A 14974-nucleotide genomic window follows, 5' to 3' on the forward strand; every position below is an offset into this window, starting at 1 on the left:
AGGAAGGGCTGGGACGGGAGCTCTTGCTGGAGCTCAGGAAAGGAAGCAGGCAAGGCTTCAGGGAACAAAGAAAATAAAGTTATAATCAAATTATCAGGTTCTTGGCCATTCAGTCTCTCTCCCCAACTGCTTACCAGGGAAATATTCTCAGAAAATAGGAGATGGACAGCCAGGAAAAGGGGGTGGGAATGAGAAGGGAGCAGGAGAAGCTCACACATAGGGAAGCTAGTCTGTGCATTTCTGGGGATGTTTCAGTCGATTTTCGCATGTGTTTAAGTCCCTGGGCATTTCCTTCTTGGTTCATCCCTCTGTGTTGTGCTTCACTCTGTGAATACATAACCTGGGAGTGTACTTCTCTGTATATGTCCATGTACAACCATGGAAGGCTTCCTGTACACATGCTCACGTGTGTCTCGCATGCAGCTCTGCCCACTCCATGTATGCTGTTGTGTGTGTGCATGCACTTTGTTCTATGGCAATGTGTGTGCCCTTATGATGTCCCTGTGCCTGGGTCCTTGCATCTGCCTGTCTCTGTGCATTTGTCTGGGGCCTTTGTACTTTGAGGTTTGGGGTAAAAGAAACTTTAATTCCCCCCTTTTAACCAATCCGGGCTGGCCAGGAAAGGGGGAAGGGGAGGCATGAGGAGGCAGCCACTTTTCTCTCTAACTTTTTTCATCTTGGAAGGGGAGAGACAGTAGTCGCCCAGGGGCTCGCTGATAGGATTTCTCCCTGGCTGTCCCAGGTCCAACAGCAATGCTACTCAGAGAAGGGGTGGGAGAAAGGGCTGGAGAGGGGAGACTAGAGCTGAAGGGCCCCTCCTCTTCACTCCTCCTTGGCATGGGAGAAGCCAGGAGACAGATGGGAGAAGCCAGGAGACAGATGGGAGAGAAGGGAAGATATGAAAGAGAAATACTTTAGGGTCAGTGAATTTTTCTTTTCCACCCTTATTGTTAAAACATTACTCATCTCTTGGAACAGGGGCTCCCAGGTGAAGGGGGACACTCGACCCTTGAAAACCAGGTACTTTGGGAACAGAGTTCAGAGGAGTTTTTGCAGAGGCCTGAAGCCCATCCCCACACACTGGTCCCAGCCTCCTACCTTCCACCCCAGTCCCCTCTAGGCACCACACCCACCTCCACCTCCTCCCAGGCCAAATGAGCCCTGGCAAGGAAAGAGTTATCCCAGGTGAATTAGGGGTGGGAAACACCTGCAAGATGCTTCTCTGAAGGAAGAGGCTTCAGTGGTCCCAAGGACAGAAAGCTGGGAGGAGATTTGCCACCACTACAATGCAAGAGAGGAGGTTAGATGCCAGGCAGAACTAGAAAGCTGATTATCAGATCAGGGGAGGAGAGAGAGTGGGTGTATCATCACCTCCTTGGAAGCAAGAAGTCAGTGTATGTCTTCTCTGGCCTTTCCCTGCTCTGCCCACATCCTTTATAAGTTCTGGGGAAGTCCTTGATCTCTAAGACCTCATCTACACTGGCCTCAGCTACCCGGATAACATTCCATTGACTCTGGATACAGTCCCAGAGGCAAGTTCAGGCATCCAAACTCAAGTGAGGTTTGGAGCTGAGTAATCAGCTGCTAGGGCTATGCAGACATTTTGTCGGGGGAACAGCCAGCTCCGCACCCCACCTTGCAGGGCAGATGTGGGGTGGGGGAGGGGCGGTCTGTCACTCGGTCTTCCCAGCCCCCTCCCACCACCACAAGCTCCCTCTTCCCACCTGCAAGTAATTTGGCCAATGGGAGGGCAGTTCAGATGGCAGTGTGGAATCCCTCTAGATCTGTGTGTGCTTGGTGGGGAGGGGGCTAACTCCTTCCCCCCAGACCCAGTGTGCCCTTTTCCTCTTCGCAGCGGCAAATTACTTGTAATTATCTCGCATTGAAAGCCTTCAGGAGCTGCTCCCAAAATTGCTTTAATTGAATTAATTGAATCTCATTTTGTTGGGGGAGAGATGGGGGACATGTCTTAAAATAGCACGTGGGGAGAGGGAAGGACAGCTCCAAGTTAGCTTTCCTGTGGCTAAGACCCGTGCAGGTGAGAGAGTGGGCTCCAGGCTCAGCTGCTTCTAGATCCCGGCGCTTTTGCATTTAGGACCTTGCCTGTGTCCTTCTCTCAAAGGTGATGACCCGGGATGTGTGGAGTTCTCTAGTCTCCAGCCCCTTTTCTCCTCCTTGCCCTGAGGAGGCAGGTGGGCTGGAGGCAGGAGGTGAATGGATGGCCGTGGCGGTAAGAATTCAGCATCGCTGTGACCTCTCCTCTTCGATAATCATACAGCAGCTATAAACGCCATTTATTACGTGCTTACTATGTTCCAGGTACCATGTCAAGTATGTTACAAGCACCATCTCATTTCATCATCACAACCGCACTGGGAAGCAGGTCCTATTAGTGTTCCCATCGTAGGGGGGAGAAAAAGGAGGCTGAGAGAGAGGTTAAGCAACTTTCCAAAAGTCACACAGCAGAGCAGGACTCTTTGGAGGCCAAAACCCCAGTTCTAAACCATTCAGTAGTGTCCCCCCTGCCTTATTGACCCAATTTTCCCAGAGAGGTGTCCTCACAGGAAGAAACCACAGCCTCCCTTTCTGCAGCTCCAGCGGTTTGTGGGAAGGGAATGGGGTACCTCTTCCACTGGAGTTCATTCCCATCAGCAGTCAGGAGCCCAGGGAAACTGGACCAGCTCCCAAGTGGACAAGGATTCCTGTTTCCACTGGAAAGGGAGGATGGATGGGTGTAGGGAAGAGGGGGCACTGTCAGCTCAGCTGGCCGCTGGCTGGAAGAGTAATTATACTCCTTCTGCTACTTAAGTTTACAATCTGGGCTGTTGTTTTAACGATGTGACTCTTGTTGGGCTGTCCAATTAATCTCGCCTTTGGAGGCTTTCCGAGATGGAGCGGTAGATCTTATCTCAGGTCTGTGGAAAGAAGAGTGTGCAACCTGCCGTGGGAGGGAACAGCCACCTTGAGGACCTGTGGCCTCAGAGAAGACCCAGAGGAGGAATCTGTGGCTGGGGCTACCGAGAGAGCCGGTGGAGATGGGGTGGGTGGCGAGGGGCAGGAGAAGGCATCGGTGGGGAGGAAGAGGAAGGCGTTTCTCCTCCTGGCATCCTCATTCCTCACTGCTCCTAGAGCTTGGCTTTGACCCACCCTGTGCCATTTGCCACCCCCAGGAGACCCCTCCATGTATATTTTGGGGAATGGGGGTGGCCGCTGACACATAACAGGGCCTAGGAGGGGCTGATTGCAGGTCTTTTGAGGTGGGGGGCTCCCACTGACTCTCATAACCCCTCTCCCCTACATAAGATTCCAATTTGGGCTTCTCTGTGGCCAGCCTGGGTTGGCGCGAAGTGCCTGGGTGGGCTTTCCAGTTTGCTTGGGAACAGGTTTAGGTAGTAAGAGGGAAGCTTGACTTGGGAGCTTCTAGTCTGGAACTGGAGGCCCCTCCCCCAAGGCCTCGGGCCAGGCTGGGCTGGATTCCCTGAATTATTTGCAGCCCCTGTCCTCAATCCCCCTGCTGCTGAGTGCCAGGTGCGTGCATGCGTGCATGGGGGTGTGTGTGTGTTTGTGTTGACTATGCCCTCACTGCCCTCTGTACTTCCCTTAGCCTGGCACTTACCACACAAGTGGCTGGTCATTGTCTGGCCTCTGTTAGCCCACAGGGTCTGCCTAGGTCACCTTGATATCCCCAGGATCTAACACAGAGCAGGGGCTCTACAAATGTTCATTGGATGGAGAAGTCCAGTTCCTTCTGGGGTTTTCCTTCTCCTCTCCCTCCTGCTCCCCCTTCCACTAGGTGAGTTGGGGCCTTTCCACCCCAAGGAGCTCACTTCTCCCAGGGGAGGACTGGACTGGGTCAGTAGGTGTGGCCTCTCCCAAGGTGAGCAGGGGCTCTCCCTGGGCTGAAGGTGGGCACAGGGGGCTGTGAAGTGCCTGGCTCCCTCCAGAACTGGGCCAGGAGAGAATTTGCTGTGAGGATCACTCAGACTTTGATCATTCCCTGTATTAGCATCTTCTGGTTTCACACTGGAGTGTCTGAAAATATGGATATTACTAGAACATTCCAGAGCTAGAACCCAATAGCCAGTTAGTGGTACAGGAGGATCCAGTGTCTCTAGTTCAGTGCTGGAAGAGTCAGATGGGAGAGAAGAGAAAGCTGAGCAATCACCCCTCGGCTCCAGAAGTCATGACATGAACATACCTCACAGCCAAGGCCCAGGTTTCTGTACCAACTTTAATCTCTGGATGTTCATGATATGGGGGATGGTAAGAGCTTGGGGGGCTGCTAGTCAGATTGGTTATAAATATGAGCAGTTCTATTCGACAGAGACAGCTGTGAGGAGCTAAACTGCTGGGCTCACCCCACCTATTTGGGGGCATCTCTACCTACACTTGTCCTCATTCTCCCCAAAGTGTTACCGTGCTGGGTTCCAGAGAGTGTGTGCATGTGGATTTGTTTAGGTATTAGGGATAGGAATCAGACTCTTAATAAATACTCATTGAACTAGATGGGTAATTGGATCCATTATCTACTCATAGTGGGTAGACATGGGGAAAAGAGGGGCTTTTTTAGGAAGAGAGTAAAAATTACCCATAGGTGCACAAAACTACTCCATCCCATCTACCTCATAGGATGGTGAGTAGGTGTATCAGTTATGGGGATAAAAATCAGGAAAAATCAGTGGGTGGGTCTCGATGGTGGTCAACTTGAAGACTCTGGATGTCCACTTCACTTCTGCTTTTACTCACCAGTGGGTTGGGCAGGGCCCAAGGCACACAAAGAGAAAAAACACTCAGTGTTTGTTGCTGGTTGAACCCCAGGTTGTGGTGGGACTGCAGTCCTTTCAAGGAGTGGCAAGACTAGGGGTCCTGGGAAGTCTGAACTCCAGCCAGTGAGTCTCTCTCCAGAGCCTCTGACCAGCTGGAGGGAAGGTGTCCAGTCCTTGGTGGTGGTGGGGGGCAATGGCCAAGGCTGTTTGGGTTATGAGGCAAGGAGGAAAGGACTCCACCGCATCCGTTTTCTCCTCTAGCTCCTCATCCTCCTGAGAAAACCCATCTGGATCTGGCTTCCTCCTGGCCCAGAAGGGGTGCAGGTGGGCTGGGTCCTGCCTGGGCGCTATAGGAGGGCTGGGAGCCTGACCTGCTCGTCCCCAGATTCACATCATCTGAGGTGGGGCCAGGACATCAGGGGAGTGATGCTGATACCAGGCTCCGAAGTTGTTGCCATAGCCACTGATGGGCAGGGCCCCTGCCTTGGGTAGATCCCAGAGGGATGGAAGGGGTGGGGAACAGGGAGACAGGGAGGGGGACCTCCCAGGGAAGTCCCCTTCCTGTCCCCCAGAGTTCTGCTTCAGGAGCTTCTTGTACTTGGAACGTTTGTTCTGAAACCAGATCTTTACCTATGGGGAGAAAAGGGGAAAGAATGGAAGGTCAGGAGGAGTGTGCCTGTGGAAGGGAGTGACCAAGGGAAAGGGACCCAGCGGGAAGGAGCCGTCCTGGGAGAAGAGCAGAAGTTGGGAACATTTGCTCCAGGCCTCCCTAAGCCCCCGAAGGCCCTGAGTGCCTGCATCTGAGTTAGAATCCAGTTCTCCCAGTCTGGGTACCCTCCCCTACCCCCTGAATCACCCCCCTACCTCCCCCGCACCCCCCACACACCTTTTAACACATTCCCCCAATTTACTGGGGGCCAGCTAGAACTGTGAAAACAGGGCTTGGGGACTCATCAGTCATTCACACCTGAGGGCGAATTCCCAGAGAACACACTTGGGGAGGGTTAGCATGCAGGAAGGATGGGACTGGCCCCACCTGTGTCTGGGTGAGGCCAAGCTGCGCGGCCAGCTGGGCCCTCTCGGGCAGAGCCAGGTACTGCGTGTGCTGGAAACGCTGGTTCAGGTGCTGCAGCTGCAGACTCGAATAGATGGTCCTCGGCTTCCGGAGCTTCTTGGTCGAGGCCTGCGGGCGCCGCTCTGAGGGCTCCGGGGACAGCGGCGGCTTCTCCGAGTCTGGGGGGCGGCCCGAGACGGTGTGTGCACGCATAGAGGGGCTGACGCGCCGTCTCACGGCTCATCTGCATCTCGTTTGCATTCCGGCCACGGATTAGCAAAAACTCGGGCTTGGGGCTCGGCCCTTCTCTACCTTCCGCTCCACCCTCCTTTCAAACCCCACACGTCCACTGTGTGCCACGTGGGACTAGCCGCAGTTCTTGCCCTCAGGGAGCTCCCGCTCTTAACGGTCCTGTGACCCTAAGGGGGACAGCGCCACTGGCCGGAGCGAGGGTCGGGACGGCGCCCAGCGGCGGGATGACAGAGTTCAGCCGCGTGCGGTGGCGCCAGCTTGGGGCGGGGCGGGGAAGAAGGGCTGGGTCGAGGGCTGGGCTGAGGCCAGGAGAGCACGGGGGAAGGGCGTTCCGGGCGGGGGGGGGGGGACTCAAAAGCATTGTTCGGAGACCCGAGACAGTGTCTGCGTGGCAGCCTCCCCGCTGCCGGAAGAGGGGTGGTCAGAGGGGCCCGGCAGAGTGGGCCTTGAACGCCAGGATGAGCACCCCTCCCAGCTTCAGAGTGTGGAAAGTGCCCCAGGGTTTGTCATCACCTCCCCTATTGTAGGGCCTCCCTCTCCTGAGGCACATCCTCCAGAAAAGTGACCATCTCTTCCCTCCCCCAAGGCTGGCTGGCTAGACTAGTCGGCTTTCAGGGGCCCTAGAAGCCCGGTGGTGCAAGGCAGCCCCCTCCTCCGCCCGGCCGCACCCACGGAGGGGTTCCTGGCTAGCACCGAAGGTGACCGGGGTTCGGAGAGCGCGCAGCGCCGGCAGCGCAGGCCCTCTGGGTCGCTGCTGGATCGCGCTCGCGGTGCCGCCGCGGGAGATCTGGCCACCTCCTGCCTCCCGGCCCAGCCTCTCGAGGAATCTCGGTCCGGGAAGAGCTCGGCCCCGGGATGGGGGTGGGCGAGGGGTTCCCCTCTTCCGATCCGGGCGGCCCCAACTACGCCACTCTACGGGGACATCGGGACCATTCGTGTAGAGAGCAGTGTTGGGGAGGACGGAGCGGCCGAAATGCCCGCGGGCTTAGGGTTCGTTGCATTCCTCGCGGGGCTGCCGGCCGACCTCAGCCGACAGAGCGCTGCTCCCGGGTGCCCAGACGCAGCGGGGGTCCGACCGCGTCCCCCACCCCCACCCCCGTCCCCTTCCTCCGGTCGGGCTCACCCCACACTTCAGGTTCCACGCCCTCGACCGGCCGCGGTGACCCTGTGCCTTCACCTCCTCCGCATCCCTCTCCCGTGGCCTCAGGCGCTGCGGGCTTCTCAGATCCGCCCCCCTCGACCCCCGCCTCAGCCAATTCCCAGAAAAACCGTTGGGTTTCCGCTCCCGCCCGCGCCTGTCGGGCCTCCCCTGCTTAGACCCGGCTGCTCGCCGCCCCGGCGACCACTCGCGCCTCTCTGGCTGCGTGAAACAATTCGGACCGTGAGGCAGAGCTAGCAGGGAGCCTGCCCCAGCTGCTAAACTCTCAAAGCCCTCCGCGCCCTAACTCTACCAGCAGACCACCCGCCCACCCCCCTTCCCAGTTCCTTTCCCGACAGCTGCTTTCTCCACACCAGTTGCAGAAGTCACGACTGGATCTGCCCAGGTCTTGATTCAGGAGCCCAAGGGCCTCCCTTGAACCATAGCGGCACCTGCCTGCTCATCAGGGTGGTGGCATGCAGCTCACTTGGAGCCAAACCTCTCCCTGAGGCTGGGGTGGACAAGAGTGGAGGCAAAAGGAAGACCCCCAAGCCCTCTCTCACGTCCCAATCATTTAATCTAGAGTGAGCCCAATCCCCCAGTTTCAGTAGGTAAATGCTATAATCTAATCTAAGGACATGTGTGGTTTTCGTTGGATCCGGGAAAGCTTTGTAAAGAAAAGGAACCCTCCACTCTCTTGTCCTTAAACGAAGAAAAGGGAAGGCAAGAGTGTAGAAGACAGGATTGAAAATACCAACCCCAATTCCAAGAATTCTCTTAAGGACAAAGTTATCTTATTCCCACATTCCCACCCCACTAAACAGACACACACGCACACACAAATGTACCACATTAGCATATACTGAAGAGAAGAGGCCAAGGGATTCGTTTTTTAGAAACTGATCATTTGTAGAAACACCCCCCCCCCCAACTGCTCCTCTTCCAACCACAGACCCAGAAGCGGGAAAGAGGCAGCCCCAGTTCTAGCACAGAAGGCAGTTAACTTTTGGGGGCTTTGAGGAAGTTCCCTAAAATCCTCTTTTCTGGCTTCATGCAGTGAAAGCCAATTCGCAAGGGCCAAGCCTGGAAAACAGGCTGTGTCCTTGACCCAAGCACACCCTTTCTTTGGACCTCAGTTTGCCCATCTGTACATTAAGAAGCTCCTAAATCTCTAAGGTCACTTCTGGCTCTGATGTTTATGAGCTCATGTGTCTCAGCAGAGTAACAAGGGAAGGGAGGGAGACATCTTGGTCCTGGCTGACTCCAGCTAAGTCACCCAGTGGATGTGCATCCTTAGAGGAAACTGTGCCAAGGACAATTGTGGGGGTAATTAGGTGGGGACAGGGAGTGCAGGGGAACTGAGCTCTAAACCCAAGCCACTACAGATGGATGTATGTGCTGTGTTGCATGGGTACAGCCTGTGCAAGGCCCAGGAACAGGAAGACAGGCCAGCTCCCTGGCTTCTTTGAGGCCTTCCAGTGAGCACTTTCTTAGGAGCTCAAAGTTGCTCCAGGCAATGTAACTGGGGCCTGAGCTACCCCAAAGGCAAGGGGTGGAGATAACAGGAATGGCCAGTTCCTTTGGCTGGAAGGCTGAGATCTACTATGAGAGACTGCCTGACCCACCTGTGGCTACATTCTTAGAATGATGGGTAGTAGGATTTAGCCCCAGATTCTACCAGGTCAGCTTTTGGTCTCGGTCTGGCACATTCGGGCGCCAACTGGGGAGAGGGGGAGGGGCCCCGAATAAACCCCCACTTCTACTGCCCTCCAGCTGGGACCTGATTTCTACTTATCAGGCTGTGGCTTGAGCACTGATTTCTGAGACAAGAACGTGGAGAGGGGCGACATGGAGGAGAGAAGGAGTGCATGATGGAGAGAATCCTAGGGAAGGGGCTAGGCACCTACACGCACATCTGGATTGTTTCAGTTTTCCGTTATAAGTAGGTACACAAGCCCGCTGCTCCAAGGGGGTGGGGTAGGGAGCCCTGCCACCCGCCTTCACACAACTGCAAATCGAAACCAGGTCGGTCTTGAAAGGAGACCTAGATCAACTCGCCCCCGCCCCTCCCCCCTGTCTCCCGCCCCATCCCTTCGCCCTCCCCCCAACCCCAGATCCCGTGGAATCTGAGTAAGGTCTGAATCCTGCCAGCTGCTCCCAACCAGCCGAGGGCGAAGTTCAGGGGCTCACTGGAGCAGGACCCCGGAGGTGGGAAGAGCCGCTGCGGCCGGACTTACCTGGCTCCCGCTCTTGATGAGACTGCTGAGACGGCGCCGTGGGTAGCTGGCAGGGCAGGTAGGAGTCTCCGGGGGTCGCCGGCCCAGTGTAGGGATAGGGCAGGACGTGGCCATACGGCCCAGAATAGGGCAAATCGGAGGCGGCTGCGGTTGCAGGGGACAGGTCAAGCTGGTAGGCAGCCACTACCGATGGGACGGGGGCGATGTCCGGGAAGACGGCTTTGGAGGCGTCCGGGCCAGGGAGGGGGCAGGGCAAAGAGGTCATTGCGGCCAGGGCCGGGGCCGAAGGGCCTAGGCCATGGCCCCGCACGGGGTCCGCTCCCTCCGCCAACTCTCTCTTTTCGGAGCCTCGGGCGTTGGAGCCGGATGAGCCCCCCAATCAGCCTCCCCCACACTTATCCCGAGGAAAGTGTCTCTCTGCGCCTCATCCAGCGGAGAGCGCGCGCCTGGGAAAGGGGTTCCGGGGGGTGCCCCCCATGGCTTCCCCCCCCTAAATCCATGGGCCCCCCCCTCGGCTCGCTCTTGGCTTCGGTTCCCGGTACCCGACGGGGTCCCCGCCCACTTAAACGCCGCGGATTGGCTACCACAAGCGGTGACCTCATGGAGGACTGCAGCCGGGGCCCGCCCCTCCAGGGCAGCCCTGGGTAGGGAAATTCAGAACCAGGAGATGGGAGGAGAGCAGTGCGCACGGCCCAGGCCCAGCCATCTCGGGATCCGCTCCGAGAGGGATGCCGGGGTTGCAGGGCGTTTGGGGCAGTCCGATCATAACCGCAGAAACGCAAGGAAGTTGACAGGGCCGCGATGCCTTGGCGGAGGCGCTGCGGCTGCGGGGGCGCAAGGAAGCTGCGGTCGCGCTCTCCGACTCTGGGGGATCTGCGCGGCGGTTGTGATCCCGCCGCCACGGACCTGCAGAGGAGTCGAGACCAGCCAGCCAGCCCCGCAGCTTATTCAGCGCGTCGGAATGCGTCGCTGCCGAGCGCTGGCAGTTTGTTGGTAAACAGACGCCGGGTCGGAGGCGGTACCGCCCGGCGCCCAGCCGGCCTGCACGCGCGCGGCGCGCACACCCCCGCGGGGCGCCCTTGGCCTGGCACACCGCGACCGCCGCGACTGCGCCTCACCGCCCCCGTCCTCGCTTCCGCTTCCGGCAGGGGCCAGGGTTTGGTTGCGACACCGCAGCTCCGCAGGCCCCCGAGGCCGAAGGAGGGGTCCGCCGTCTGGGCTTCTGCCAGTGCGGCGCCCCGCCTTTCCTGGCGCCGCGTGAGGCTGAAGCCTCGCACGAAGCCGGACAAAATCCGAAAGTGGGAGGCAAGTCCAGTTTGATGGCTCCTCGGAGGGCGTAGGAAATACGGCAAGCCGGGCTCCGTGGCCTAATCTTCCAGTCTGTGTGCAGGGCTTTCCTCTAAGATCTTGGTGGGTGGGTGTCTCTGTGGCCACAGATACACAACTACACGGAGACTCCATTCAAATACAACAGATACACTAGCGTTTACCAGCACACAGGTGTCTACAACGATGTTCACATTAGCATCCCTCCATGAACAGAGGTTCATTTATGGATCTGCAAATGCAGAGCATAGACTGTGATGTGTACACACCTACACACCCAAAGATGAATAGCAACACCCCTGAATAAAAGCACTATGGTTGTCTTACACAGACCCACAACAGACCCAAACTGTCGGTGCACACTCTAAAATACAGAAAACCCAACCATATAAACATTTATGTACTTGTATGCATCTTATGAGACACCAGTCCACACACATTTAGGCTGCTCCATGTTAGCGGAGAGACAGTTACCCCGCCCAGAAACCTGTCAGTCCTCACAGATTCCCCAGCATACTCATATACAAACCCTCTGTCACTTGAATGTGCAGACAATTTATGTTTGTACACACATGTGCTCTCGTTATCAGGGTGCAGAGTGAAGGCAGCAGTCTTAGAATTGGGGAGTAGGAGAGGACAACAATCAGAGAAAGAGGGAAGCTTAGAAGAGTAAGAGAAGGCACTGGGGGGTGGGGGTAGCCAGGAGAGACAGAAAGATTTGAAGGGGTGTGCAGTCAAGTGTCCTGAGGGAAGGAAGAGCAAGTCGGCATCAAATCAGATGCCCTGCTGGCATGTATAGAGATGAATTTTTCCAAGAAAACACTCCTCTGGCACCTGGCTCTGAGTTCTCTCACCTGAAGTCTTGGAGCTTCAGGAGAAGGAACTCTGTGAGGGAGCCCCCTCCCTGGATAGCTGGAACCCACTTCCCTCTCATCCAACAGCGTGTGCAGGGTTTGCATGGTTGAGAAACGCTATTTCCACGTGGGGTCACCTTTCCCCCTTTGTTACCCAACTCTAGCCGTGCCACCACCACCTCCTTAGAGCCGGGGCTAAGAACTTACAGGGATATCACCTTCCAAATCTTCCTTCCTGCCACCACCATTTTCCTCTGGAGAGAGGTAGCCACACAACAGTACCGTGATGGGTTTCAAGGACTGCATTTCAGCATGCACCAAAGAAAGAATGCTCTTTGAGGTGGGGTGGGCTGTCAGGGAAGCTTTCACAACAGAGGAGCTTTTGAGGTGGAACTTAAAGTTTGGGTTGCAGGACTCTTCCTCCCAGGGCGATGTACACAGAGTCCTTTCCATGCTAGACCTAGCGAGAAAGGGCAGGGTCGGCTTTTCCAGAGGCCCCTAAAGCAGTGACTTTGGGCATCCTCCAAAGCCAGGCAACCCATAGTGAGAGCATCTCCTAAACTCAGGGGGCTTTGCTGAATTCATGCAGGATCTTCACCTCCATGCACCAGTAGGAAACATCCTGCAGCTTTCTAGAATTTATGAAGCACTCACAACATACAAGCCTTGTGCATCTTCACCAAAAACCTGTGGAGTACTGTTATTATCCCCAGTTTACAGATGAGGAAATCTCTGCTTCCATCACCACCTCCCTCTTCAGGGCTCCCTCTTCCCACATGCTGGAGGGTGTGGGGCTGCGATACCTCTTTGGGAAACTTCGTGGTCTCCTCAGATGCGGAATCCCCAGGGAGGGGTCCCCTCCAACAGGTGCCACATCTCACCAACTTTGGAGCCTGGAGAGACAGTGGGGGAAGGTGGAAGCGATAGGCACGGGGGCTAGGAAGGGCTGTAAATCTGCGTTTGATCAGAAGGAAAGGAGGGCTAGACTGAGAGGCCTGAGGCCTGGGTTCCCATCCCAGCTCAGCCGCGAGCTGGCTGGCTGTGATAGCCTGGGTCAGCCATTTACAGTCTCTCAGACTTATTTTATCCAATAAAATGAGGGAGCTGCGCTTAAGACCTCCAAGCCATTGTCATTTGCTTTAGAATGAATTGCAAAAACCAAAATCCCAAAACGTAATAAAACCAAGATGAAGGAGTTGGAGGAGGGGAGGAAGGAAGGCAGGCAAAACATAGGAACTAACTCTCTCCTGTAACTACCAATACCTCAACCCACTGCTTGTCACAAAAGCCAGAGGTGGCTCTCCCAGCTCTTTCTCATGCGGGTCATCTCCCTTAGCGAAAGGGGCCAGCTTGGAGAACCTCAGCACCGAAGTGAGGGACTGGGAGCCGACAGCGGGGTCCCGAGTGGGGGACACGGCGCCGCCGAGGTCTGGGGAGTGAGCCGAGGCTCGTGAGTGGACGTGAAAGATCCATGTGGTGCACGGTGGTTTGCAGGCTCTTCGCAGCCGCCCGGCAAACGCAATCCCACCCGATCCGGTATTGATTCTTGGCTCAGAATAAGCGCCCAAGGCGGTGGGACATATGCCTCACTTGCAGTCCCCCCGAATTCGGACTCTGCCCTGAAAACGGGAACTCCATCTGAACGAGTGCCCCTTCCTGACACCCCAAACACCTGGTGGGTGCAGGGCTCACAGCACAGTCCCTGGACTCGGTACCGGACGGACCGCGCGCTTCTGAGCAAAGTGGGGGGCGTTTGCGACGGGAGCCGGGCGTCGGGTGGGTCTGCAACCTGGTGCAGGCTCTCCACGCAGCACCTGTGTGGATCTGCCCTGGGGAGTAGTTTCCATCGCGACCCCGGTCCAAGGCCCTTGGCGGCCATTGCAGGATTATCAGCTCCCTTTCTCCTTCATCCCACCCACTGACCCCCAAAGGAAATTTTAGTTTAGTTTCGTCTGTTCTCCGTGGAATTTAAGTACGATTTGTCGGGGCTTTCGTAGTAACTCGGTTTGGGGAAACTTTGCGAATAATTCGGTTTGGCGGGGATGGGGGGGATGAGGAATCCTCCCTCCGCTGGGCGGGGAGCGAGGTGGTTAAAGACCCACCCTCTGTGAGGCTCGCGAGTCCCGCCACACACATACTCGGATTTGACTCTTCCTGAAATGTGGATGAATTATTGTCTCTTTTCTTCTTCGTGATGGAGCAGTGAATGAGCGCTGGCGCGGGCGGGGCGGCATGCTGGCTCCTAAGGTCACTGCCCGCCCCGCCGCGCTCCGGGTGCGCTCACCTCCACGCTCCCGAGAGCTGTCTCTGCGATTGTCGTCCCCGCCTCATTTTCCAGATCACCTGGGAGAAGCTCCCAGGAAGGGGAAGGGGGAGGCCTTGGGGTCAGCGCCACCTCGAGATCCGGGCATCGCTGGGCAGGCGGGCTCCACACGAGGGTCTCTGGCTGGCTCGGTCTTCAGCCACTCTCCCCACGTCTTTGCTTTATTTCCAAATTTCACACCTGCTCCGGGAAACGTCTTCAACTGGGGTTTGACTGAGACGTTTAAAGTACACACATATATGAAGTCACTAAACTCATAAAAAACAAAACAAAACCATGAACCACTCTTGGACCAAATAACTCCCTCCCCCCCCAAAAAAGAAAACGGTTAACAAAAAAAAAAAAAAAAAAAAAATGGGGAGGTTTTGAAGATGCGTTAGAGGCGCTGCCCTCAGCGATGAAGGAGCCACGCTCCTGGCTTTGGCCCCGGCCCCGCGCGGGAGCGGGAAACGGCCGGCTGGAGAGAGCGGGAGTTCTGGGCGATGTCCCAGCCCCGGGCTCGTCGGGCGGACAGACGGCGGGACGGCGCGCCGGATGCCCGCGGGGAGCGCGGAGAGCTGGCGGGAGGCCCCAAGGCCAACCCGGCTGCAACGAATTCGCGCGCCCGGAAAGAAGGCAGCTCGGCCGGTTTCTCCAGACCTTTCCAGACCCCTGTACAGAAACTAGGGCGTTCCGCCAGTCTCCGTCACCCGGCCCCGGAGGGAAGCCGCTGGTAGGACGTGGCTGGAGGGGGAACGAGCCTCTAGAGAGCATCGACGAAGAGGGTGCGTGCAGGGGCTCACACGGACACACACTCCCATAACCCAACAGCCGCAGCGCTCACCCCGCGGGCCACCACGCCACACCCGCAACACACACCACATCACGCCCACCACACAGGCACACGCATGTTACTCAGTCCCATCCCTCTGGACCCCCTGGATCTGGCGGAAGGTCTAAGCGGTAGGGTTATTGGTTTCACTTTCTGACTCCGGGACTAGATCCTTTTCAGGTCCGGAGTGTTTTTCTTTCATAAGAAAAGGGT

General features: G+C 56.7%; 1 protein-coding gene across 2 annotated transcripts; it reads right to left on the reverse strand.

The window, feature by feature from the left end:
- Positions 1-4051: 4051 nt before the first annotated feature.
- DLX4 (distal-less homeobox 4) lies at positions 4052-13011 on the reverse strand. 2 transcript variants are annotated; one of them, XM_082372522.1, is made up of 3 exons: positions 9448-10615; positions 5803-5999; positions 4052-5396 (listed from the first exon to the last, which is right to left on the reverse strand). In XM_082372522.1, the coding sequence occupies exons 1-3, from the start codon at positions 9710-9712 to the stop codon at positions 5154-5156; spliced, it is 705 nt and encodes a 234-aa protein (XP_082228648.1). In that variant the 5' UTR covers positions 9713-10615; the 3' UTR covers positions 4052-5153. The 2 variants fall into 2 exon arrangements, with proteins under 2 accessions (XP_082228648.1, XP_082228649.1); XM_082372523.1 differs by lacking the exons at positions 4052-5396; positions 5803-5999 and adding an exon at positions 6034-6984 and having other exon boundaries at positions 9448-13011.
- Between the last annotated feature and the right edge of the window lie 1963 nt (positions 13012-14974).

This window comes from Balaenoptera borealis (assembly GCF_965194805.1).
Source record: "Balaenoptera borealis genome assembly, chromosome: 20".
NCBI lineage: Eukaryota > Metazoa > Chordata > Mammalia > Artiodactyla > Balaenopteridae > Balaenoptera > Balaenoptera borealis.